The following is a 26,135-nucleotide window of genomic DNA, read 5'->3' on the forward strand; positions in this document are numbered from 1 at the left end:
TAAGTCTGGCCCCTGCAACAGCTGTGAGTTCAGTGACATGCCTTGATACGTGGATGCACAGTCAAATACCACTCTCAACTTCTGCTTGGTTGGGTGGTAGACCCCATGATGTGGGAGATACCATATCCTGCTACCACTTTTACAAGTTTCTGCCACGGGAGCTTCTTCGACATAGCCCCTTTCCAGTGTCTCTGACATAAACTTTGTGTACTCTTGATGAAACTCACTGTCTCTTAACAGCCTCCGTTTCAGGCCTTCTGCTCTTTGTACCGCCACAACACGGTTGTTTGGAAATGCAGCCCCCTTGTTCTTTAAAGGAAGGCCAATGGTGTAGTGACCGTGAACCTGCTTCACTGACAGTGACACAGACTCCATAAATTGTCTGTCTCTGGCTGACATTTCCATTTTCTCAGATAACTCATGCTCAGGGAAGTCATACTTCATTTGCTGCTGCGAGAACTCCTCTAGCTTTGTCACCGATATCCTGTTCACCATCACTGGTGGCCACTCAACAACTCCTTGAGCAATACCCTCTTCTCTTAGCAGAGGTCCATTAATCGTCCAGCCTAGCGCAGTTTTTACAGCATATGGGCCGTTGCCCTCACTGTTGATAACCTTCCAGGGCTCAAGCGCCTTTGGTACATTCGTCCCTATTAACATACCAATTTTTCCATCAATCTGCTTGAGCTGAACCTCCTTCAAATAAGGCCATCTGTCCACATCGCTTTGTTGTGGAATGTTCTCCTTTGTTACTGGAATCTCTGCCTGTGTGAAAACCTGGGGAATCTTCAAAAAGTTGTCCTCATCCAAACCACTGACCTCGAGACCCTTAACGACATGAGTACTGATTGTCGCTTCCTTTCCCATGGTGCGGAGCAGAATGTTGGACTTTTTTCCTGTGACCTGTAAATCCCTCATCAGCTCATCTGTACAAAAGGTTCCAGTGCTTCCTGGGTCTAAGAACGCGTATGATTCAACTGTTGTGTTGCTCCTTGAACATCTGACCTTCACAGGCACAATTGAAAGCGCACAGACTGCTTCGCCAGCCCCGGTACAACCGCTTGTTTCACTGCCTGCTGCTGGAGAAAAACTTGCTGCTGGTTCTCTGATACTTTTACTGTCACTATCAAGAGAAGAGTACTGCTCCTTATGCAGAATGGTGGGATGTTTCTGAGAACAAGTCTCACACGTGTGTCTTTGCTGGCAGCCTTTGCTCAGATGCCCCTGTGACAGGCAACCAAAACACAAGCTCTTTGATTTGAGGAAATCAAGCCTTTCTCTGTGAGGCTTTTGCTTGAGGAGTCTGCAGGTACTGAGGTTATGTCCTCCCTTATGACAGAAAAGACACTGTCTTCCACCTGTAGAGCCTACATTTTCCCTTTCCCTCTTTGTCTGCTCTGCATTGTTTGACACAGGTGCCATATTAGTAGCAAAGATGCTTTCCCTCTCCTTGAATTTCAGAGCATTCTCTTTGCATACCTTTGCTTTGCCCTTGTCTCTAGACAAAGTGGTGTCCTGAATGTTACCAAACAATGGGTGAGAAGCGATCTTTGCCTGCTTCTCTACAAAACTGACCAGATCAGCGAATCTAGCTCTCATTGCTGTACGTTCTTGAATGTCACAGGCGAAACCCCTCCACCTTTCCCTTAATTTAAAAGGAAGCTTGGAGATGACTGTTCTCATATTAGTAGGGCTATCCATCTCCTCAATGTACTCCATGCTGTCTACTGTGTTACAGCAACTAGTGAGGAACATAGCAAACTCCGTCAGTGCATCACCATCCTCTGGCTTGATTACAGGCCATTTTAGAGCTCTTTCAATGTAGGCTGAGGCAATAGTATATTCATCCCCAAAATGCTTGCGCAGAAGCCTCTTAGCTTCAGCGTAGCCCCTGTCAGGATACATGTGCGAACAGCTACGAACAAGAACCTTGGGTCTCCCTTGGGTGAACTGCTCCAGGAAGCGCAACCTATCTCTATTGTTGTCTGTCCTTTCCTCAATCCCATGCTCGAACGCTTTCATAAAAAACCCAAACTCCAGTGGATCCCCACTGAATACTGGAACATCCAAAGGAGGGAGAGTGGATGCTTTCTGTTGTTTTACTAGGAGCTCTGTAATCTCGTTTTGTCGCTTCATGACATCCAATAAGTCTTTAACATCAGCCATCCTGCCTTGACTAGTAATAGACTGGCTATTATCCTTCTTATTCAATGGATGAGGAAGCCTGCTACTCCTTTCTGAGCCCTGCATTACCTCTGACTCACATTCTCGACCGACATCTCCATGTTCTGGCTTAACCAAACCAAAACTGGCCCCAATATTTTGGCCCGGAGCTCTTTGGCAGGTAGCCATTTTGTTGACCAAGTCAGCAGAAGTGTTATGGGCTGGCTCCTTCACAGTCAGCACCTCAAGCTTTGCGTTAGCTGCAGCAATAGCTGTTTGCAACTCCCATTCCTCCCTTTTTGCCTTAAGAACAGCTTCTTGTCTGTCAATCTCCATCTTTTGCTTTAATGCCTCAGCATGCGCTACCAGAGCAGCCCTTTCTGCCTCAGTCTTTAGCCTGGCAGAATATGTGGTCGAAGACACAACAGAAGAGGTTCGACTGCTTCGATGTGCTTTACTGCGTCTGGACGATATCGCTGAAGCACTGTCTGCAGGCTCAACTTCAGCATCAACCATTCTTGCTTCATCTGCTTGCATTTCCACTCTTTTTAACCATCTCTCGACTTTCTCCACAAAACTTCTCAAATAGCTAGCCTTTGGCTCATACCACTGTGTCTGATCATGAAGAAGTTCTGACTCAGTCAAGTGATTTTTAACTGCATCGTTGTTTTCACAAAACTCAATATACATTTTTGAGAAGTCAGTGGCTAATTTAACAGACACTTCCTCATAATTGCCGTCATCTTCCATAAGCTCCTCAATCTCTTTTATCTTTCTAGTAAGATAACCCAACTTGGTTTTCCTTGTCACTTTAAGATGCTGAAGCTTTTCCTCTTGTGCTTTATAGGTTGGCTTGGAAACTCTTTTTTCCTGCTGCTCCATATTAATTGCGCTGCCATAAACCTTTCAATGCAATTAATCCTTTACACAGGCCATGTACGACTTAACCATACAGGAATTTTCACAAACCTTAAAGCAGGCACAGCCTCTTACTTTTCAGATGCGGGGTTTTCTTACTGCCGAAAGGATCCGGGAAACACGGGAAGACTGAAGCGCATCCTCTTTCACGTCCCGTTTTCCAGTTTTCCCTTGCCGCGCCGCGGGCCGATTAACTCTGTGCGCCGGTGACGTGTGCGTAATCCTCTCACTTTCGGAGCAGTTTTCTGACTAATGTAGCGGCAACCTTCGGTCCTTCTTTGCCGCTTCTGCAGGACGTAAAGTTTCTGACTCGTGCTCTTGTTAAGTCGCTTGGATGCCTTCTGGTAGCAAAAAACAAGGCGAAGGAAAAAAGGGGCAAAACATTTATTTTCCATACAAATCGAAAGGTACAAAACAAATGCCTCTGGTGGGAGCTCCGTTTACATTCCCTTTATGTTACAACAAAAAATAACATTAAAACGGCGACGGTCAGAAAACTGTTGCTCCCCGTCCTGCTTGCTTACCTAACCCTTTTTTATCCACACCCCTCCGCATGCGGGCCAAATACACACCCCCTTTACGACATCTACCAACACTTTACAACAACAACAACAACAACAGACTAACAAAGCAGGATAAATTTATGGAGCACAGCCTATTACATTATAACATAAAATGATCAAGATTATAATAGAAACTTAAAAATCATGACAAATACTTAAATATGACATGATGTAACTGAGTAAAATATTGGCCTGGACTTGGCTCCAACAGTTTCATTTTCTGCTGTTTCATGGGTCAAAAAGGGCGTTGAACCAAACTGAACCTCATTGGCCGAATGTGCTGCCAGTGTGAACAAAAAATCCTGAACTTTCAAATAAAGTCTTGCTAAGCTAAGTCGCTAAGCTAACTCTGTAAATAAAAGACATCGGTGTGACTGAAATTGTTAGCTTAGGCACGAGTAGTTCATTTTTCTAAGGAGCACTGGACTGTTGCTGCACCAGTAGGCAAAACACACATAAACAATATATTCATATAAACTGCTACTGTTATTAAGAGTAAACTTTAATTAGTGGTCCTTTGGCAAGTTAATTGTCCCTGCTTAGTCTACAGCAAACAGCTTAGAAATCTTAAGGTCGAGACTGTCAACTGTTTTAATATTACAGTACACTGAGCCCTGTGTTACTTTGTGTGAGCTGCTGCTACTATTGTAGTGCAGTATCTGCTGTGTGGTTAATCATATAACCTTTTGCACACAGCAGACAGAGTCTACTTCCACTTGGTCGATCTGCTAAATAGCTTTAAAAATTGGTTAGGGAAGTGGCTTTGATTATACTAATACACTATACTGTGCCACTGTCACAGGACAGAGATCCACCAGGGAACATCTGTCAGGATGAAGAGCCTTTGCTTCTCTAAATATAAACCAAATACTTTTTCCAAATCCCGGGGGTAGATTGTAGTGAAGTAGATTCTGGGGTAGGGTTTTACATGATGTCCACAAACGCACCACTGACATCCACACCTTCCCAGCCGATAATTAGCAGGCTTATAAGAAACAGCTGCGCTTCACTACCAGAAGGAGGCATTTGGCAGTCTTGTCCATCCAAGGTGGCTGAGAGCATTAGGCAGTTAAGCGCTGCAGATCTCTCAAGGAAAGCTACTCAGTTTATTATTGCCCTTTAGAGAGTGGTAAGTGGGACTCTTGTGTTCATCATAATGTGGCATATAGTAGGGTGGACTTTGACAACTGTTTCCCTCTTTTGTTGCAGGTTTGCACTATACTGCTGCTCTCTTGTCATATGCTGTTTTGTTTGTTATGTGATGCTTTTATAACGAACAGTACTTTGGGGTGTATTTGTTTTATGTAGATCTTTTATTAATGTGTGTAACGTTTTATGCTTTGTTTTATTGCTTTAGTGGAGGTGCGGCCGCTTGCTGAGGGGCTAGGCACGTGAGGTGGAATCCCCTTCCCGCTGCATGCGAGTGTACACACCGGGAATAGGTAGATTGCACCATTTAGAGTTTAGTGTGAGTGACAGTGAGGTCTGCAGTGAAGTTACACGGGTGAGTAATTGGTGGCACCCTTGGGCACTCCTCCTCAAGTGGCCGGTCTCCACTATTTTGTTTGGTTATTCTTTTATCATGCTGTGATTGTTTTAGGGTAGCATCGTGGTAGGGAGTCTGGTCATTTTAATCATCGTTTGTTAATAAAGTGTTTTAATTAACTATTTTGCCGTCTCAACCCTGCTACCCTAGGTGCCTTCCTGGTTTTATAGTTATGTTTTTAGTAGTTCCTCTTAATAAATTTTGATTTGTAAACTTCCTTTGTCTCACCTCTGCCGTTAATAACGAGTCTGTGGGCTTTGGTAGCCAGTGCAATACGTACATTGGCTAGAGAAATCTTTCCTGGGGTGTAACGCCCTCCCCCAGGTGGCGTTGTCAATATCTTAGTTACCGTCCCGGGTTATTCCTCAATCGCGACACCACACACAGATGCAACAGCTCATAACTAAATGGTGCAAACAGAGGTGAATCCACCTAAGCAGCACTTGTACGATTGCCCCCCGGCTCCAACTCCCGGTAAACTGAAGACAGATTCAACCATATGTGTGCTGAAAAATATTAATGAGTCCACACCGCATTTTCTTCTTAATAATAGCCACGTAACAATAGAAATATAGAAACGGTAATTAATCAGATTACTAGTTACTGAAAAAAGTAAAGGCCGTTATTCCATCACTGATAATGACACGATTATTTGCATTTCCACTACTTATAAACTAGTGTCAGTATTTAATGATCAATATCCACAAATAAGAATTGGAAATAAATGACCTGGATAAGCACAAATCTGACTGAGAACTTAAACTTCACCTTAATTTTTCCACTTAAGTTAACCTTAAGTGGTACTGTGTGCCTGAGAGCATTCAGTTCAAAACAGAAATTTTGAAAACGGGGTATTTCAGGAGCTGCACAAGTTATATGAGGTCAAGAAAACATTGAATCATCGTCAAGGTAACGCACAGTGTGAACGTTTTAACAGGACGCCTCACGACCTATCACGACACGGCTTACTACTGGAGAAGAAACACTGTCGGCCTGAGTATTTTCAAGAACTATTAAATGTGCACAATGGAACTCCCCATGAAACGACAGGTGACTCACCACATTACCTCTGGCTTGGAGAGCAGTCACACCTTCCTGTAGATGCTTTGCTAGGTCAAAAGCAGGTATAGAAATTAGGAAAAGAATTATGGCTCATTTATGATATCATATTGGTTTTTAGGCTGGACATAATTATTCCACAGGTAACTGGCAAGAGTGTGGTAAACGGGTCCCTAGCTGCAAGGTCACAATCTTAGAGGGGGGTGGCCAAAATTCAGTCCCTCTGGGCGCTGGGGTGTGTGGTGGTAGCAAAGAAAACACAACTTGCAAGGGAGTGTGATGTCCACAGGATTTGTTCTTTGCCGTGTTGTCTAATTTGTCCAGGTTCATTTGTCCGGCAGCTTATTATGCAGCATGGAAAAATGAAGTTCAAATGTTAGTGCTCTTTGATTTACTGAGTAGAATGAGTTCCTTGTGTTCTCAAAATAATGATCTGTCAAAGGTTCACAGTAGCAGTCGGCTATCCTAGAAAAAATATATCCTAATGCAGTAGTTATTCAATGTAAGAGATGTAGGACACTGGGCTAAGAAGATGAGGTTCAACACTAAGCATGTGGCAGTGTGTGACATTCTCTCGCCCATCTTTCGCTTCATCCTACTTTCTCTTCCTGTGTGTTGCTGATGTAGAGGGTGCTGACAGTATGCCTTCTTCATCAGAGTCATTCCCACTGCTGGAGGTGGTGTCTGACAGTTCACTGGAGGGCCTGAATCAGTTATTGGTCATCTGGTCATTGTCATCATCCTCTTTTGGCCACTTCCAAGTACCGGGCTAGAGAGCACTAACACCGGGGCATCAACCTCAGAATCATTTTCAGTGTCACGTTCAGCTTCAGATTAATTCCAAATTGGCTTCTCACCATTACTGCCCTCTTCATCGGCCTCTTCCGCAGTATTTTCAGGATTGTCCTCAATAATTATGTTGGAAATGGCATTGTGCTGTAGTTGTTCAGGAAAAAGAGAGTTCAAAATACAGACGATTTCCTCATTTAACAGGTCACACATTATACCAACCCACAGCCAGCTGACCAATAGACAAATTTTGTCAATTTCTGCATATCGTTTCACTAGAACTAATGCCTGGAATATCCTACCCCTATAAAAACAAACAGATAACTATTTTACTGTTTTAATGCTCAGATAGTGGGAAAACGCTTTGTGAAATCTGTGCAAATCTCTGTGCAATCCAGTTGTATCTGAGAGCTAAATCAGTTTAGCTTTCACATTTCAGCAGCAAATTTCCCTTAGTGGTGCCCCTGGCAATAATGTCCACAACACTGAAGGAATTATAGTGACACAAAGAGACCACAAGATGGTGCCATTATTTAGGTAGCTGATAACATTTGTGGGCTTTTAAGTTTAGGATATCATTTTCACCACTAGTTTAGCCCTAGTTTAAACTGATTGTGTTTGAAACTTGAGATTAAGATTTAGATAAAAAATTAACTTGTAGAAAATGATTATGGACAAGACTTTCAAGCTTTGATATCCAACATCTGTAGGACCTCCTTTGCAGCACTTCGAGGAATGGCTACATTTGTCCTGTGTTACTACTTTAAACCTTTTTATTGAATATAACAAAATCTATCTATAAACACTTCCTGATGCTGCAGAATGTTTAAGCCTACAGTATTTAAAATCTCACCACTAAATATGAGAGGATTGCAGATTGCAATCAACTGAGTTCTGCTGTCTTACTTACCAGTTGAACTGCATAATTAAGTTCGTAATCCAAGCTATGGTGGCCACCGTAGGACAAACACTCTGGCCACCATTCATCTGTATTTACTCTGGAGGACACTGTAAAACTTTGTGAAAGGTGCAGGATACAAGTCGAGGAGCTAGTGAAGCTCACTTCTGCCTCATAGCCATACTGAGGTGAGTTGTTGAGGATATCCTGAACTTGTCTGTCATTAAGCGCTGCTGTTTCTGCTACAGTTAAGTGCTGTTAGCCTCTGTTAGCTGCTATTAGCCCCTGGTAGCTACTGGTAGCTGTCGTTAGTAAACTGCTGGACATTGTTGAACTCACACACTTATTGAAAAACAACAATCTTAGGTTATAACCAGCTTTTGTTGTAGTTAAAATGGCTTGCTAATGAAATTACCAAAATATTTGTAAAATATAAAACTTTAAACTTAAAAACTTATTTTGTTAAATATAATTCGGAACATTTGTTCCAATTCCAAGGAGTTACTTCTCCATCATACTTATTTTGTGTGAGGATACAATAAAAATCTTGCTCGTGCTATTGAAAATGGTATTAAGCATTTTCCTGGTTTACAAGTCTGAAATTCTAGTATCGGGAAAACCCCAGTTAGATCCCTGACTTTAGCTCAGTTGAGGTGAGGAGGAAGAAGATTGGCAGGTTTGTACACACATATAAAATGCATTTAGATTGAACTGTATTCAAGTTGGTGGGGCAGCATGATGGCTTCCACAAGCCCACTCCTATGTTTTTTTTTATGAATTATTTCTAAGCTCATGAGAATAAGCAGATGTAATTACACACTAATTAAGGTGCATTTATGAGTACAACATTCTATTTTTCTTTTTAAATAAACTCAAAAATGATATGACTGTACCTTTTAAAATGTGAAATCAGTACTGTGTGTGGAGGAAAAAAAAAGCACATGAACATAAATCTAATGGAAGATCTTGGGAGACTCTGCCATGCACTGGGTTTATTTGCTTTCTAGGCGTGCTTGAAAGGCAACACTGAATCATCCACAGTCCAGTCCGGCATATTTCTGAACATGACTGTGGGAGAACTTTGGGCCTCCCTGCCTGAATGTGTCTGTCTGAACTTAAAGCATTGCTATTTTCCACATATCTTCATATGTGTGGGAAAAAAACACATTTCCCTCAAACAGAAGAAAAACAAATGCATGAAAGGTTGTCATTTTTTTTAAATCAAATTCTTCTTATCACAACAGCATCTTTGGCTTTCTAAATACTTTAATGCAGTGTTTAATGGCAATAGGTGTTAAACTTGCTTGATTTCTTTTTCAGAATAAGCTATATTTCGCAAATATTTCCACTATATTTATTGCTAAGTGCGTGAAATGTTTTTATCAAGCTTAAGTCCACTTAGGTGCACATGTCAAATTATACAAAAACCTCAGGTTTCTCATATTTTACATAAACAAATAAAGAAGGGGAGGACAGGGACCAATCCACGAAACAAACTGTACAAAAAAACAATGTCAACAACGTGTGGCAAGGAAATAAAATCCAGATGACTTAAACATGAAAGAATGTGGATGCAACTGGGAATGTAAATGGGAATACCACAAGGCATTCCTACAATATACAACTACTGAATAGGTTAAAGACAATTATAATACCATAGAAATGTTTGAAACTCATTTAGAATAGAATAGAATAGAATTCAACTTTATTGTCATTGCACATGCACAGGTACAGGGCAACGAAATGCAGTTTGCATCCATCCAGAAGTGCTTTAGTGATATAGATATATTACAATATATATTAGCAATAATATAGATATGTAAGTATATTACAGAAATGGGTCTATTATGGTATGTTATAATGTACACGGTATGAAGTATGTTGTGAATATTCTATAACTATAGGTATGTACAGGCTGTAGTGAGTACAAGCTATGTACAGGCTATGAACAGGATATAAATATGAAAAACTATACAGAATATGAAATAAATAACTTTACAGAAATCTGAGATATACAGTTATACAGAAATGGGAACTATGCAAGTTGTAAACAGTTGTAGGGTTAAAAATTATCGTATGTACAGAATGATTATTTACAGAGCTATACAGTAGTGCAGTTAAGATAAATTAGATATGTGGATAATTTCTACAGTATCTATATAAAGTGCTAGTGGTTGTGAGTGGTGGTTCAGTCCATGTTATTATTGTGTGTTTGAGGGTACAGTTGTCCATTGTGGGTGTGTGTATGTTCAGTCCATGTGTTAACGTGGGTCAGATGTCAGGAGGCAGAGTTCAGGAGTCTGACAGCTGTGGGGAAGAAGCTGTTCCGGTACCTGGTGGTCTTAGTCCGGAGGCTCCTGTAGCGCCTCCCAGAGGGCAGGAGGGTGAAGAGTCCATGTGATGGGTGACTGGGGTCTCTGATGATTTTCCCAGCCCTTTTCAGACACCGCTTCCTGTAGATGTCTTTTATGGCAGGAAGTGGTGCTCCGGCGATGCGCTGGGCAGTTTTCACGACCCTCTGCAACGCCTTCCGGTCCGAGGCAGAGCAGTTCCCGTGCCAGACTGTTATACAGTTGGTCAGGATGCTCTCGATGGTGCAACGATAGAAGTTCACCAGGATGTCTGAGGACAGGTGGTTCTTCCTCAGAGTCCTCAAGAAGAAGAGGCGCTGGTGAGCCTTCTTGACCAGCTTGGAGCAGTTGGTCGTCCAGGTGAGATCCTCGGAGATGTGGACTCCCAGGAACTTGAAGCTGCTCACACGCTCCACAGCCGTCCCCTTAATGTGGATGGGTGGATGTGGGTCAGCATTCCTCCTGTAGTCCACGATGAGCTCCTTGGTCTTCTCGGTGTTAAGCAGCAGGTTGTTTGTGTCGCACCACTCAGCCAGACGATCCACCTCCTCCCTGTAGGCGGCCTCATCGTTGTCACTGATGAGGCCAATCACCGTGGTGTCATCTGCAAACTTAATGATGGTGTTGGAACCATCAGCAGGTCTGCAGTCGTGGGTGAAGAGGGAGTAGAGGAAGGGGCTCATCACACAGCCTTGTGGTACACCGGTGTTCATTGTGATGGTAGATGAGCAGTGGTTATCCAGCCGGACATGTTGGGGGCGGTTGGTCAGGAAGTCCAGTAACCATTTGCAGATGAGGGAACTGATGCCCAGGTCTGTCAGTTTCCTGATGAGTTGTGAGGGGTGGATTGTATTGAACGCTGAACTGAAGTCTATAAACAGCATTCTGGCGTAGGTGTTGTTGTTGTCCAGGTGTGAGAGGACAGAGTGCAGTGCGATGGAGACTGCATCCTCTGTGCTCCTGTTCTGGCGGTATGCGAATTGGTGGGGGTCCAGGGTGGGGGGGAGACAGGATTTGAAGTGTGCTAGGACCAGCTGCTCTAAGCACTTAGTGATGATGGGGGTGAGTGCTACTGGGCGGTAGTCATTGAGGCAAGATGGGTTGGAGTTTTTGGGTATCGGGACGATGGAGGTGGATTTAAAGCAGGCCGGTACCACAGCGTGGGCCAAGGACAGGTTGAATATGTCTGTCAGCACTCCTGCAAGCTCCCCAGAACACGCTCTGAGAACACGCCCGGGTATGCCATCAGGGCCTGCAGCCTTGCCTGCTCAGCACCGCTCCTACATCGGTGGGGGAGAGAGTCAGAGGTTGGTGGTCTGGCGTCACGTCTGCTTTGGTTGTGGTTGTGGGGTTCCCTCGCTCAAAACGAGCATAAAAGTTGTTGAGCTCGTTGAGGAAGGAGACATCAGAGGATGTCCTCATTGTTTGAATCAAAAATTCAAAAGAAGATAAAAGCAACTGGGAGGTCAATGACAAAAATCACAAAATGCACAATTTAAACTACAAAAACAGTTCAAAATAAAAAAAAAATAATTACAAAATACTTTTAGCGCACAAATAAACAAACATATTCCTTATCTGTGTTGCAGATTTTTTTAAAATGTGGACTGGCCAATGAAAAAGGGGCTGACAATGATATGTTTTGTACATTTTATATTGTTATGACGTGGCTCCCGATGACAACATGTTTGTATGTTTACTGCGTTCACACAGTCCCATGTATGTACCATGAGAGAGGAGTGTAAGAGCTGCACGTGCTGGTTTGTTTGTGCACGCCGCGTAGATGGGGAGAGACGTAGCGGCACGCAGAGCAACGCACAGAGGTTACCGAGTTCTGCGACGGATGCACACGTTTGGCCTACGCGTGTGCACAAAGCCTTGCTTGCACAAGCACTTGTACGAGCCAGAAGTGTTCACACAGCGAGCGTTCTTGCATGGACTAACACGGACATCTGGTTCTGCACACTCGTCAATGTCTGGAACAAAGAAAAACAAGTATTCATTAGTGACAATGAGCCATAAAACAGAAATCCAAACATTAGTTGACAGAACAAAGTTATAATCTGCACATTGGCTGCTGTACATACACTAATAAGAGAATCTAGGACTCTAAAAGAATATGTGTATTTGCATTTTTGTAGTGTATATGTAGGACAGACCTATACAGCGAGCACGCGAGTAGTCTAGCCTAAAGCCTGGGTTACATTCACACATAGTGCCCAGGTAGGAACGGACACAGCGGCCATGTCCGCAGCTGCATTCGTCGGAATCTTCTTCTGAACTGTCACCTTTTCACAAAACGAACCAGGGGAAAAGAGAAAATGGGGGCAGAAAGAGGTAAATAAATAAGCCTTGTCTGAGGGCAGGAATGTTTCAGCTATCACTGATTTTTAACAAAAACCGTCATTGAGTGTCACCCGGGTTGTAATTGGGAAAAGCTGCCTGCAAATCCTGTTCCCCGTCTGACTCCGTCTCAAGATGCATCCCACACAGATGGCTGAACATTGCTGGGTAAAACAGATAAAATTCTTGTTAATTCAATAAATGGATTAAGTGCTAAAGAGGTCTGGCAAGTTTTCAGTAGCTCACCTGAGTTTCTGGGAGGGCAGCTGTTACACTCGGGCCCCCAGCCACGACCGAAGTGACAGCAGCACTCTGAATACGTCACCACCCAGTTCTGGGGCTCGCTGCAGATCCAGCCCTCCTCAATTCGCGTGAAGCACACATCCTTGTGAGCTGCAGTCCGATCTAGAGATGGAAAAAAGGATAAAAAACAAGTCGTGAAATTTTAACTGATCTCAGTGTTCAAGTGTATTTAATAAGAGAAGGTAAAGAATACTAATCTTAATATACAATATTTGAAAAAAGTCAGATTGGTTCACATTGCAAATTACACCTAAAAACAGTAAATGTACACTTTTATTTGTACTACAAAGTAAGCACACAAATACTTTACTATTTTTTTTTACAAGCTTGTAATATCTGGGAGTAACAAGCATCAGGCGCCCATTCAGACATGTATATCCATCTACACCATATGGACAAAAGTATCGGGCCACCCACACACTTAGACTACGTTCACACTGCAGGTCTTAATGCTCGATTCCGATTTTTATGTCTGCTTGTTCACACTACAAATAAAATGTGACAGCAAACGCACTCTAGTGTGAACGCTCAAAGCGGCCACATGCGCAAAAGAAGACGTCACACACAACGCGCTCTGTTTAGACTCAAACCAAACAGTATTGTTTGACTGATGGCCCTTAATATAAAGACTTGTTTCGGACTTTACGTTTCCCAATTTTGCTCTAAGTTATAAAGTTATTTTGTTATTTACATATGGCCTAATAATTACCCTTATTGCTGTTTTAGAGAGGAGCGGTGCTTCAAAGGATAGTCGCAGATTTCTGTCAGAATCTGCAGATTATACAGTATAAATGAAATGTTCACGTTTCTCCAACGTTGTCTTCCCAACAGTTTCACTAACATCTACATGGGATGGCCAGGAAGCGTTCGCGATGTCTTATCGGGCGCTTCTCCGGCGCTGATAATTGGCGTGTGACGGATTTAATGCGACTTGACTATTCAAACAGCAGTCGCTTTCTAAAACATCAGATATGTATCGGATTCAGTACCACATACGAAAGTGACCCAGATCGGATTTGAAAATATCGGATTTGTGCCATTCACACTGTCATACCATGATCGGATATGGGTCGCATACTGTACTGTAAATGTACGAAACACATGACAGGTTCGTTAAGTTTGTTAAGATTTCTTTTTCTTAATTTTTGCATTTTCTCCAGTTTTACAGACCTCATGTAAATATTTCATTTGTTATTTTTCAGAATGCCGAAAACACCGTACACAGAAGATTTTCAAATATGAAGAGATAGTAGACAGGAGAGTTGTAAATGTAAGTAATTTAGCCTGCTGTTGTGCAGATTTTTTTTGCGTCTTTGGACTTCCCGGATTTGAACTGTGCCTGACTGACTATCCATAAGCTTTTGTATTTGATGAATCTACACTAATTCAGCCACTGAGTCTGTATTTCGCTCCAAATAGGACATTAAATAAGAACATACCACCTGATACGACCTGGTCGTGCTGCCTTCCTGATGTTTACGTTCTTTAAAGTCCTCCTGACATCATGCTCAGAAGGAGTGATTGATGTGGAGGTGCTCCTTCCCATTCAGTAACATCTGCTTCAGTTAGTTTTGCTTGTGAGCCACAATGTAAGCAGTGTTGCTTTGCTGACATGCACTCGATGCTGGCAGTACAAGCATTGTAGTGGTTCTTATGTTTTTGTAAACTAATTGTATAATATATTGAGCCATTCAATAGTACACAAATGTTTATAAGCTCCTTTTTGTATGCAACTTGCATGTCTTTCTTAATTAATTGTTTGTTTATATCATGTTTTTCAGGAAAAAGAAGAAGTTAAAGTCAAGTGGAAGCCTTGCTCAACATGGTATGTAGTAACAACTTTGTTGGACGGGAACAGACATTCATATTGTTGATAAATAGTTATCACCTCAATTTGAATTCATGTATCTGGACTAAAGTAAATTGGGAGCTTTTAGCTATCGAGCTCCTCTTCTGTGAGGAGCTTGATAGCTGTCCACCTCCAAAGTCCATTATGAGTTTTGGAGGTGGACATGGTCAACACTTTTAAGAGTAGGCATAAGACTTTACTTCTTTATAGAGCTTATAGTTAGGGCTGGTTCAGCTCAGCCCTTAGTTATGCTGTAACAGGACCAGACTGCTGGGGGTTAGTGTCCCCCCCCCTCTCTCTGTCTGTCTCTTTCAGGGTTATGCAGGCTCAGTATTGGTTGAAGATGCAGTCACGTCTCCTTTTACTGAAAACTCTCCCCCTCTCCCTCACCATCTGTAAACATACATGTCTCAGTAATGCAGTTCATGCATGTTACTAACTAAACTTCTTCCCTGGAGTTTCTGTGCTCTCTCATCCAGCAGGTTCCGATGGATCGTGGCTGCTGCTGTGGTCCTGCTTGACATCTACTACATATATTATTACTCTCTGACTTGATTTATATTACAGTGAAGGTGTATAAAGCATGACATGAATATAGAAGATATTTCATCCTAAAAAATTGTCATATGTCACAACCTAAATTATCCTATTTTGTGTGTGGTTGTCGTTGTTGTTTGTTATGTTTTTCTCCTGACAGTGGCAAAGTGTGGGATGACACATGGGAACCTGCGCAGTTTTACACACAGTAAACCAGGCACCACAGGTCGCAGAGATCGCACAGTTCACAGTTTGTAGTTCAGCATAAAAGTTCAAAATAAAATATTTACTATACATTTCAACCAGTGTCAGTCTCTGTTTCACTCTCTAATTGTGGCTTAAGTACCTAACACATTCATGAATCTGATCGATCAATAATATCTTCCCTGCACTCGATATCTCATAGTTTTACATATCAGCCAACATTATTGTCTACATCCTCATAAATATAGAAGTGACTTGCTTATTATAACATATTACAAGTTAAAGTAATACTGCACTGCACGTATAGTAAGTAACACCTACTGTGTATGGGAGCCTAAAGCAAAGTTAACTGCACCAGTACCAGCTTCAGAACATATTGTATATTATATGTTTCTACCTTTTTGTAATATGTCATGTTTAGATGCAGTGACAATTGCACATTTGGAGTTGTGGTCATATGTGGTTTTTATATATATATACACAGGGTATTAGAAAAAAATTGACATTTTTTGCTATTTTTCTTGTTTGTTTGCACATTATTATTGTGTACATATTACATATGTAACATTATTGTTAATATTATTATTAGATATCAAAGATACAATTTGATTAAGGGTTTTCCTGTCATAATTTCAATACAAATGCAATTACACACGTAAACAATAGGATCAAAATAAACTTTTAAAAAGTCTGTTGATCAAATGCTGATTTTCAAAACATTCTAGAGGAAAACAGAGATAAAATAATCTGAACAGTAACAGTGATCTGGGATGATGATGGAGGCTTCAATGGATTATTCTGTTTCAATCAATAGGTTCGTATCTATGACAATAATTTGATAAGTTTAACAGGTTGGTTTAGGCCTGGCAATACTGGAAATATTCACAAACTTTTGTTTTTGAAGAATGTTTATCTTTTTTGGGATGAAGCTATCTGGCAAAATGACACAGCCCTTTAACCTCATCTTTATGTCTATCATGTGGCTATGATACTGGATTTTGGTTTGATGCATATGCAGGTTACAGCTGGGGAATGGCAGTATGTTGTGGATTGATTTGGCATGTTCAACCACTGTTACACCAAACTCTCTCACTTATAACATGATAAAGGCCTCTTACTCAGTGTCATGGATTTTCTGTAGTTTTGGGGACACAGGGCCAAAGTCTGAGGCAATAAGTCAGATCAAAGAAGGCAATGTTTCTAAAATGGGAGTTTACTTATGTCATTATATATATCCAGGAATATGTGCCTGAGGATAGTTGTCATGAATTCAATATTAAATCAAAGTATTCCTTAATTACCACAGCTGACACGAGTTCTCCATAGTTGCCTGCTGTCTCAGGATCTGTCTCCAAAAAGGACCAGGGAGCGCTAACATGTTATGTTCTAAACTGATGAAGAAAATGCACATTAAACATAACATAAACTTACTGAGTGAAGTAATGTCAAGAGGATTCCTTTAGCTCCTATTGGGTTGGTTCCTTGATCAATGCAATACAGAATCATTCATCTGGTTTTATGTAATGTCCTTAAAACATGTCAAAATGAGGCTCACTAGTCTGTGTGGCCTCCATATGCCTGTATGACCTCCCTACAACACCTGGGCATGCTCCTGATGAAGTGGCAGATGCTCTCCTGATGGATGTCCTCCCAGACTCCAGGACTAAAGCATCTGCCCACTCCTGGACATTTTGTGGTGCAGTTGGTGGATGGAGCGAGACATGATGTCCCAGATGTCCTCAATTGGATTCAGGTCTGGGGAATGGGCGGGCCAGTCCTCAGCATCAATGCCTTCGTCTTGCAGGAACTGCTGACACACTCCAGCCGCATGAGGTCTAGGATTGTCGTGCATTAGGAGGAACCCGGGGCTAACCGCACCAGCATATGGTCTCACAAGGGGTCTGAGGATCTCATCTCAGTACCTAATGGCAGTCAGGCTACCTCTGCCGAACACATGGAGGGCTGTGCAGCTCCCCAAAGAAATGCCACCCCACACCAAAACTGACCCACTGCCAAACTCATGCTGGAGGATGTTGCAGGCAGCAGAAGGTTCTCCACGGCGTCTCCAGACTCTGTCACAAGTGCTCAGTGTGAACCTGCCTTCATCTGTGAGGAGCAAAGTTGCCAATCTTTGTGTTCTCTGGCAAATGCCAAACATCCGGCATGGTGTTGGGCTGTAAGCACAACCCCCACCTGTGGACGTCGGGCCCTCATAACACCCTCATGGAGTCCGTTTCTGACCGTTTGAGCAGACGTGCACATTTGTGGCCTGCTGGAGGTCATTTTGCACAGCTCTGGCCTTTCTTTCCTACCCCACAGTACCTTCCCTTACCATTCGTTTCCTACTCTTTTACTTCTTCTTTGATGACGGTTGCCTTTCTAGATAAGCAATTTCATTTGCTCTGGGGCGAGTCACTGGCTCGGGTGCATTCCGGGACTGTCAGTTCACCAGTGTGCTGGCATGCTTCTTAAAAAACACACCACTACAGCAAACATCTCAATTGTACTTGTTGATTTCTTCGACAAAACACTGAACAAAAAATTTACTTGTGAGTGTGCTGCCTGGTGCTTTTAAATTTTGTGATAATTTGAGCAGCCCAGAAAGCATCCCATAAATTAAATTATGTTATCGTATCTGAACATGTACACTAGTCATTAAATTAGATGGGAAAGAATGATTCAGGGTAAACAACTGCACCAAGGAAATTCCATTTTTCTTCTCAAAATGTAAAATGTCTGTTGAAAAATCACATTAAACAGAGATGTGATTAACTTTTTATTTTACCAAACATAACATCAATGATGACACAATCAGTCTTCATCAGAAGTGCTCAAATCACTCTCAGTGGCATCGTCTGGAATGTCCTCCTCCTCCTCCGAGTCCATTTCCAGGAGTGGTTGGTGGCTGAGGATTCTCTTGTACACGTCCTTTACTTTGAGCATTTCAGCTTTCAGTTCACTTTTTTTTTAAAAACCAGGCTACAGAGTCCCTTCTGTGCATCCTCCGACATGCCAACAAAGGAGGCTGTAAAAAGAACAAAACAAATAAATATAAGTAAAAAAAAAAAACAAACAAAAAAAACCTCACCTCATAAACACAAGGAATTAGGATCCTGTAATTAAACATTTTTTTTAAAGGGAGAAGGCAGTGTTAGCTAGCAATCTAGATATAGGTAAAAGATCCAGTAAGACTTTAGCATCTGCTCTTATTTTCAATCGATTCATCAAAAAATTAATAAATAAAAGATGTGCTTACAGTCTGAGGAGATTGTCCCCAACACCACAGATCACATTCGCAACACTGTCCAGTGATGCTGCATCTCCCTGCAAAGGATCATCTCCTCCTCTCTCAGGCGCCTCACAGCCATCACCTTCTCAAAGACCTTTCTCTTTGTCCGGAGGTCAGCAGCAGCTACAGTTTAACAACATCAGATGGGAAAACATAGTAGCATATTATGATTCAAGAACAAAACATTCAACTACTGCTCAGATACTGGGAGTTTGTTTAAAAAGGATATTTAGAAATCAAGAGCTTACGTTCACTTGTGCTCTGCCAGGGCCAAATGTCGGTCAGCATGAGGGCATCACTGGATACGATTTGCTTTGTTGGTTCAGCGAGCTTGTTGTAGTCGTCAACAGCAGCCGCCAAGCGTTTCTTCTCAACTAAGATGACCTTGCGAATTCTGTGTCGCCTCTTGTTGCCATCTGTAAATAATCATAAAAAATTCACACCTTCACATAATGTATATAGTTACATTTTAATCTACACTCATCAATTTGTTTGCTAGAACAAATCACATCCAGCTTAAACAAACCTGGATCTGATTTTATTCTGTTTACAAAGTAGCTGTACAAGCTGTACAAACTAAGTATCAAACGGTCCATTTCAAAGAAACTGGGACGTACCATTTTGTCTGTAAAGACTTTGTGTTCGCACTCTGATGACGACGACAAGCTCCTCTATTCGTGCCTGCAACGCTCCAAGGCTGCCATCAGTTTGATCACTTTCTAAGTGAGAGGAATATTAATCAGAATACAGGATGAGTAACAGTCACCAAACTACAGTGGACTCTGTAATCACTGACTTGATGACATTCATTATAAGACATCTGGAGCCTTCATGTGCTGCATTATCATGAGATAACAAGTATGTTGGTGTTCAGGTTTATAAAACCAACTAGTACGACATCATTTCAACCCAGGTTCTATCCAATTTGATGAAACGCAACAACTCTGCCATAAATTCTGCTTTTACAAGGCTTCTTTTTCATTGTTTGTTGACACTGTCAGAAAGATCTTAATTCTACCTTAAGTTCTTTAATGAGGCCATGGTGGGTCCTATTGTTATACACGAGTGCATTATATTGAGACTCACCTTCAGCCCATTTCTACACATCGGCCACCCATTGCTGCAGTGTGTCGTCATCCACACCCAGCTCATTTTTGGTCGCATTCAGGCTCTCCACTTGTTCTCTAAGGATCCTTATGATCTAAGAATACATTAATAAATGTCATTCATATTGACATTAAAAGAGTACTGGTGTTTTCCCCCATTACCACACACATTAAAATGGTTTTTGAAAAAATAAATAAATCACCTTTAGATATCTCTGGCTCAAAGTGCGGCCCAGTTGTTCCACTTTCCTTTTGTTCCAGCCCAAAGCCAGGAGGGTCAGCATGTCTGTTCGCCCTGCATTTCAGTTAGTATACAAATAAGAATTAATGAGCAGGAGACTGAGTGGAATCTCAGACACGGACACATACCTGCTTTAGACATGTACTTCGTTGTGATGGCCGCCCTAGACAGGAAACTGTTTACTTGTTCCACCTCTTCTCCAACTGTTGAACCGGCCCCATCCTGAAACGCACCTCCCCATTTGATCTATAGAAAGGAGGTCACAATACATGACTGCTGAATTCATTCAACCTTATAACAAAATGTCTCAAACTAATCCAAAACTACAAGCTGCAGTACACCTCGCATTTCCAAGTGTGAGCCTTTGCATGCATGACGGAGAGAAAAGGAAGCATTGACAAGAGGTTCCTCAGCTCAGGGCACTGCTGAGCCACCTTGGTTAAATAGGGGAAATATTTACAGGCCACATCGGAGCAAAGGAACGTAATATGTCCCAGGACGTTAGCTGCCAACTCCCTCTGGAGAAAAAGGGGGTAAGCAAAGATCTCCCCTCGAAACATGTTCAATGCAGCTAAGAGGACTCCGTGGCGACAAACAGCTATTTCCATGCCCTCTTCATCCAACTTCCCAGTGGACTTTTTGGACGACTCCTTTGCTGCAGTCCAAGATGAAGATCCGCACAACCCTTTCCCTGGGACCTATACACTCCCCTTGCACTTCAGAGCAAGTTCCCCTGCTCTGAAGTGCTGAACGAACACAGTGACAGTTGTTTGAAAAGAAACATTAAAATACATTTTTCTACAAATCCATATTTGACTTATGTACACAATGCATAACGTACCTTGCATTAGACTGAAAGTGATAAAGCTTGCGGTTTCCATCAACTGAGACGGCAAGCATGTCTGGAGTGCAGGCAGGGCAGCTAAAGCATGGCTCCTTGCACATCCTGTCCACCTCAAACTTTACAGCACTCCACTCCAAGAAACTTTTACTGAAGGCATCAGCTGATATTCGGCCAGTCTTTTACATAGAGGACATACAACAGAATATTCAAGGACAGTCATCATAAACATTGATTTGCACAATTTCCTTAAACTTGGCAAATTTAGAAACTCACCCTTCCAAAATGGGCTGTTCGTTCATCCAGCACTTTGACAAATGCCTTAAGTGACATCCCTGGTGCAGCCTTCTTAATGTCATAGAAAGACTGAAAGACATCCATTGAAAACAGGGTGCAGAAATTTAAGGTGCCAGGCCAATATCCACTACCCAGGATGTCCTTAACTGAGGGGGACCACATTAGGCCACAGCTGGTGCAGCTCACCACTGGCAGTGCAAGGTTATAACGGCCTTTAGAAAGGATAAGGATAAATTCAGTCATGGCTCAAAGCATTCATTTTTTTCATGTTGTTTTCAAATCGGTCTGGTAAATCCAAATGACCTTTGACAGGTGCCCACATATACTGCAGGCCGAGGGTAATTCAAACCAAGATAGCAATGCACAATTTGCAATAAAACCTCCAAACACATCTATTGTGTATGTAGTGTGTGACAAAAGGGCAACTTACCATTTATGGTTACAAGAGCCACAATTGCGCCGGGTGAAACCTCAACGTTACCTGCTGGGCAGTCACACACATGGTCTGGCCTTTGCACAGGCAACAGCCGAACTAACATTAAAACACACAATATATATAAAAAGAATTAGAAATTAACTGATACACAATAAATATACAATAACAGCACCCACTCATAGTACATAGCAAGAAATGCATAAGACTTAAAAACCGTACCTATTGGCTTGTGAAACTCTGATGTAGGCTGCAAAAACCCTCCTGTTACTGCCTCTCTGCTGTGCAGGACAAAGCGTGTGTGAACTGCAATATCACAGTCAGCACAAAGGAATGGAAGAGGCAGGCAGTCCAGACACCTCACAACTACTTGTTTGCCACACTGACACACACGGTGTGACTGTGGATCCAGAGTAGCTAACATATTGTCTATAAGACAAGGCCTGGCCTCTTTCCACTTTTGCGAGGACACCATATTTCTGATCGCCCAGTGAGTAGCAGCTGATTCAGATGACGTCTCACAAGCCATGGCTGCGTCCTCTTCTCCATCCTCCAACATCTGAAGGAGCTCCTGATGAAGCACCTCAGTTCCATACACTAACAGAAAAAAAATAAAGAAAGGAAGAAACTCTTCCACAAAGTGAAAAACACTCTAGGCAGTATGTTTCTTAGGACTGCACAAAAGCCCTGCATAACTCAACTATAACAACAAATATAAAAGTAAACAGAAATCACAATATATACAAGAAGGTAAAGTACCTTTTGTTGGGTTGACACTGGCAACATAACTAGGTTCTTCACGTGGACATTGATGCTGATCTCTGGACACTGGGGGGGAAAAAAGAGATTGAAGAATATTTACTTACTGAAATTCTTTGGTGAAAACAAGTTGTGAGATAAAATCAATGGTTGTGTGAACACTGACCACGTGGCATGCAACTAGTACTTCGACTGGTTGATGGTCTGAGGAATAAAATCTCCCTGTCTGTCACGTGTTTTCCAGCGCACTGGTCTTGGCTGAGGTTCACTCTGTGCATCATTCTACGCAATTAACAAGGAAAAAAGGGAACACCTAAAATACAGTCCATGATTAAAGCAAAGATTATCAAACATCTTAAGTTAACCAACTTAATTTGACATAAACTTATATATACACACATATATAAAAATTTATTAAAAAAAATTCAAATAATATAACGTTTACTCCGTACAAAATATTAGACAAGCGTGTTCCCTCTTTAACAACTGTTTCCACTAAAAATGTTACCTGCATATCTTGAAGGAGTTCGTCAGCAGCCTGAAGCTCTTCCTCCAGCTCGGGATCCTCTGAATCACTCATTTTCAAGCTAAAGAGGAAAGAGATTTTTGCAGAACTCCGTGACATAAACACATAACTAACGCAATTCAAATGATTTTCAGTCTTGGCGCTCAGGTTAACGTTAGCAATTAACGTTAGCATCATCAGTTTATAAAGAGCTAGCAGAACTCTTAGCGCAAAAACTGCTTTACGCACCATGTGAGGGTATTTTGCAACACACAAGTCCTTTAACGTTTGTAATAGATTTAATCCATCATCGTTGGATTAAATGGCTAATGCTGCAGTAGCCACGTGTAGTCATTACCTAGCAAGCATGCTGACAGTAGCTGTAGCCATTTTTAAATGCATTAAACCGTTTCCGAGATCAGTCACCTCTGTTTGTTTGAAGCTTTTATGAAAAACAAACTTTGAAACACACATCAAGGTATTACTTTAAATATATGTATTTTTTACATACCTGCATTAGAATCAATCAGTTCCGCCTCATTTTCTTATTCTTATAAATAGGTCTCTCCGTTCTCCCATCATCCTTTGCTTACACAGGTTGCGTCTGATTGGTTGGAGCCGAGCACGTCCAAAACTAACAGGAGTGGTGAATGACTCTATAAATGTGTTTTACGTGTGAAATGAAAATAATAAACCTAACAAAGGATTATGTACGTTAAATCTGAGCACTTTCAGCTCGTGAATCACTTTGGAAAACACTGTGTGATGGCCACAACATGAAGCGATTTTATTGTTGAATTATCAGTGATACTTTCATGTGTTTTTGTTGAGAAATGTTAACGATGTCATTAAAAGAAAGCATTAAATTAGGGAGAAAAACCGTTCGCGGAGAGGGTCCCCGGTTCTCCAGTTAGATTGAGATTCACAGCGTCATGTTTCGCTGTGACGGAGTTATTATTGGAGTAAATGGACGGCTGGAGCCTCTGCTCGAAGCGTCTCTGATCGCCGCAAGCGGGTTCATATTGGAATGAATTGACAACCCACAGCGTCGCATAAAAACGTGGAAGGGTACCTTTAGCGTCAGCATGAGAAGTTAAGGGACGTGACAAATCGTCAGTATTTTACGTGTCGGGGGTGAGAACGGGTTGTCTTAGCAGTAGGATTTACATGAAAAGAGAAACAAATTAAGTTTGAGTGAAAATGTAAATTTTTTGCACTCTCTGGTCGACTGACTCAGTGAATCAAATGACTCAACAAACACGATTCACTTTGGTGAGTGACTCATTAAAACTCGATTCAGTAAAAAGAATTAAATTTACCATCACTAGCCCTTTGTTTGGCCTGCTAAAATGGCGCCCCGGCGGCCACGCCCCCTGCCGTGACATCATGTTCCAAAGCCCCATAGAATAGACAATAGAACCAAATTTAAAAAAAAAGAAAAAAAAAAGAATGTTGTTGTTACATTATGTTATGACATCATCATGATGTCATAACATGCCTTTGATCTGTGAATCCTTAAATCCGGGTAAGAAGCCCAAACTGTCATGCAGTTTACTTGTAACACTTGAGATTGCAGCATTCAAAGGTCCGCCTGAGAAAAATTTTAAAATAGTTGAATCTTTAAGACAGTCACTTCATCAACACTCTGACATGTCTCAGAGTAAAGACAGCAAAAGCCAACAAGCTTACGCTGGCTTTACTACAATGGACGACCAAAATCCAGAGCCAAACTCTGATGAAAGACATTTCCAGCTTCCACTCAAGAGGAAGCGAGGCCCGAATTCTGTTGCACAGAATTGCAGAAGTGACGACAGCTGCTCTCCACCAAGGAAAAAAAGACGTATTTGTGAAGAAAAGAAAAGAAAATACAGTCAGATTTCCAAAGGCAGCAAAAACAACTCTGAGAGCTACTCTCCAGAGAGAAAGAGGATGAGAGTAGACACTGAGAAAAAAGAAACAGCAGTGACTCGGACCATCCAAAAAAGTTCTTCTTCAAGGACTATCCAACTCCAAGTTCAGAAAAAGAACAATATGAACTTGAGTAATACCAAAAACTCTCAAAACACACCAAAAGACAACAAGAGACCAGGACAAGCACCAGTGACACAGAACATCCAAAAAAGTTCTTTGTCAAGGTCTATCCAGGACCAAGTTGAGAAAATGGATGTTACGACCTCAAGTGATACCAAAACCTCTGATAACACTCCAAAATACAACAAGAGGCCAGGACAAGCACCAGTGACACAGAACATCCAAAAAAGTTCTTTGTCAAGGTCTATCCAGGACCAAGTTGAGAAAATGGATGTTACGACCTCGAGTGATACCAAAACCTCTGATAACACTCCAAAATACAACAAGAGGCCAGGACAAGCACCAGTGACACAGAACATCCAAAAAAGTTCTTTGTCAAGGTCTATCCAGGACCAAGTTGAGAAAATGGATGTTACGACCTCGAGTGATACCAAAACCTCTGATAACACTCCAAAATACAACAAGAGGCCAGGACAAGCACCAGTGACACAGAACATCCAAAAAAGTTCTTTGTCAAGGTCTATCCAGGACCGAGTTGAGAAAATGGATGTTACGACCTCGAGTGATACCAAAACCTCTGATAACACTCCAAAATACAACAAGAGGCCAGGACAAGCACCAGTGACACAGAACATCCAAAAAAGTTCTTTGTCAAGGTCTATCCAGGACCGAGTTGAGAAAATGGATGTTACGACCTCGAGTGATACCAAAACCTCTGATAACACTCCAAAATACAACAAGAGGCCAGGACAAGCACCAGTGACACAGAACATCCAAAAAAGTTCTTTGTCAAGGTCTATCCAGGACCAAGTTGAGAAAATGGATGTTACGACCTCGAGTGATACCAAAACCTTCGAAAACACTCCAAAATACAACAAGAGGCCAGGACAAGCACCAGTGACACAGAGCAGCCAAAAAAGTTGGACGCCAAGCACTATCCGACTCCTAGTTAAGAAAATGAACAATCTGACCTTGAGTGAAACCTCTGAAAACACACCAAACGCACCAAAAGACAACAAGAGGCCAGAACCAGCAGCAGGGACACAGAGCAGCCAAAAAAGTTGTTCGCCAAGCACTATCCGACTGCTAGTTCAGAAAATGAACAATATG

General features: G+C 41.9%; 2 protein-coding genes across 6 annotated transcripts; both read right to left on the minus strand.

The window, feature by feature from the left end:
* Positions 1-11,859: 11,859 nt before the first annotated feature.
* On the minus strand, positions 11,860-18,466 carry LOC146378944 (latent-transforming growth factor beta-binding protein 4-like). The gene is made up of 7 exons (XM_084941634.1): positions 18,364-18,466; positions 17,530-17,629; positions 17,204-17,391; positions 12,877-13,035; positions 12,705-12,794; positions 12,447-12,575; positions 11,860-12,263 (listed from the first exon to the last, which is right to left on the minus strand). The coding sequence occupies exons 1-7, from the start codon at positions 18,464-18,466 to the stop codon at positions 12,112-12,114; spliced, it is 921 nt and encodes a 306-aa protein (XP_084797760.1). The 3' UTR covers positions 11,860-12,111.
* LOC146378945 (uncharacterized) lies at positions 18,287-24,183 on the minus strand. Of its 5 annotated transcripts, none has more exons than XM_084942142.1 (15): positions 23,506-24,183; positions 22,998-23,076; positions 22,656-22,771; positions 22,490-22,558; positions 21,953-22,327; positions 21,728-21,829; positions 21,277-21,509; positions 21,001-21,179; positions 20,501-20,905; positions 20,122-20,405; positions 19,899-20,013; positions 19,430-19,531; positions 19,061-19,228; positions 18,780-18,935; positions 18,287-18,548 (listed from the first exon to the last, which is right to left on the minus strand). In XM_084942142.1, exons 3-9 carry the CDS (start codon positions 22,768-22,770, stop codon positions 20,878-20,880), a joined length of 1,101 nt encoding a protein of 366 aa, XP_084798268.1. In that variant the 5' UTR covers position 22,771; positions 22,998-23,076; positions 23,506-24,183; the 3' UTR covers positions 18,287-18,548; positions 18,780-18,935; positions 19,061-19,228; positions 19,430-19,531; positions 19,899-20,013; positions 20,122-20,405; positions 20,501-20,877. The 5 variants fall into 5 exon arrangements, with proteins under 5 accessions (XP_084798268.1, XP_084798266.1, XP_084798264.1 ...); XM_084942140.1 differs by lacking the exon at positions 20,501-20,905 and having other exon boundaries at positions 19,067-19,228; positions 20,122-20,213; positions 20,288-20,405; positions 23,506-24,181; XM_084942138.1 differs by lacking the exon at positions 20,501-20,905 and having other exon boundaries at positions 20,122-20,213; positions 20,288-20,405; positions 23,506-24,181.
* Between the last annotated feature and the right edge of the window lie 1,952 nt (positions 24,184-26,135).

The sequence above is a fragment of the Perissodus microlepis genome, chromosome 10 (genome assembly GCF_051167445.1).
Source record: "Perissodus microlepis isolate ML-2025 ecotype Zambia chromosome 10, ASM5116744v1, whole genome shotgun sequence".
Taxonomy (NCBI): domain Eukaryota; kingdom Metazoa; phylum Chordata; class Actinopteri; order Cichliformes; family Cichlidae; genus Perissodus; species Perissodus microlepis.

What these genes read in the sequence shown, in the direction of transcription:
- LOC146378944 (XM_084941634.1), bottom strand. Translation starts at nt 18,466, where the DNA reads ATGCTCAAAGTAAAGGACGTGTACAAGAGAATCCTCAGCCACCAACCA. An exon ending in TCCAGACGATGCCACTGAGA is followed by an intron (nt 17,630 to 18,363) that starts GTGATTTGAGCA and finishes TGCTCCTCACAG; the next exon opens with ATGAAGGCAGGTTCACACTG. An exon ending in TTTTCCCAATTACAACCCGG is followed by an intron (nt 12,576 to 12,704) that starts GTGACACTCAAT and finishes TTTTGTGAAAAG; the next exon opens with GTGACAGTTCAGAAGAAGAT.
- LOC146378945 (XM_084942141.1), bottom strand. Translation starts at nt 22,770, where the DNA reads ATGATGCACAGAGTGAACCTCAGCCAAGACCAGTGCGCTGGAAAACAC. An exon ending in TACTAGTTGCATGCCACGTG is followed by an intron (nt 22,559 to 22,655) that starts GTCAGTGTTCAC and finishes TTTCCCCCCCAG; the next exon opens with TGTCCAGAGATCAGCATCAA. An exon ending in CAGTGTCAACCCAACAAAAG is followed by an intron (nt 22,328 to 22,489) that starts GTACTTTACCTT and finishes TTTTTCTGTTAG; the next exon opens with TGTATGGAACTGAGGTGCTT.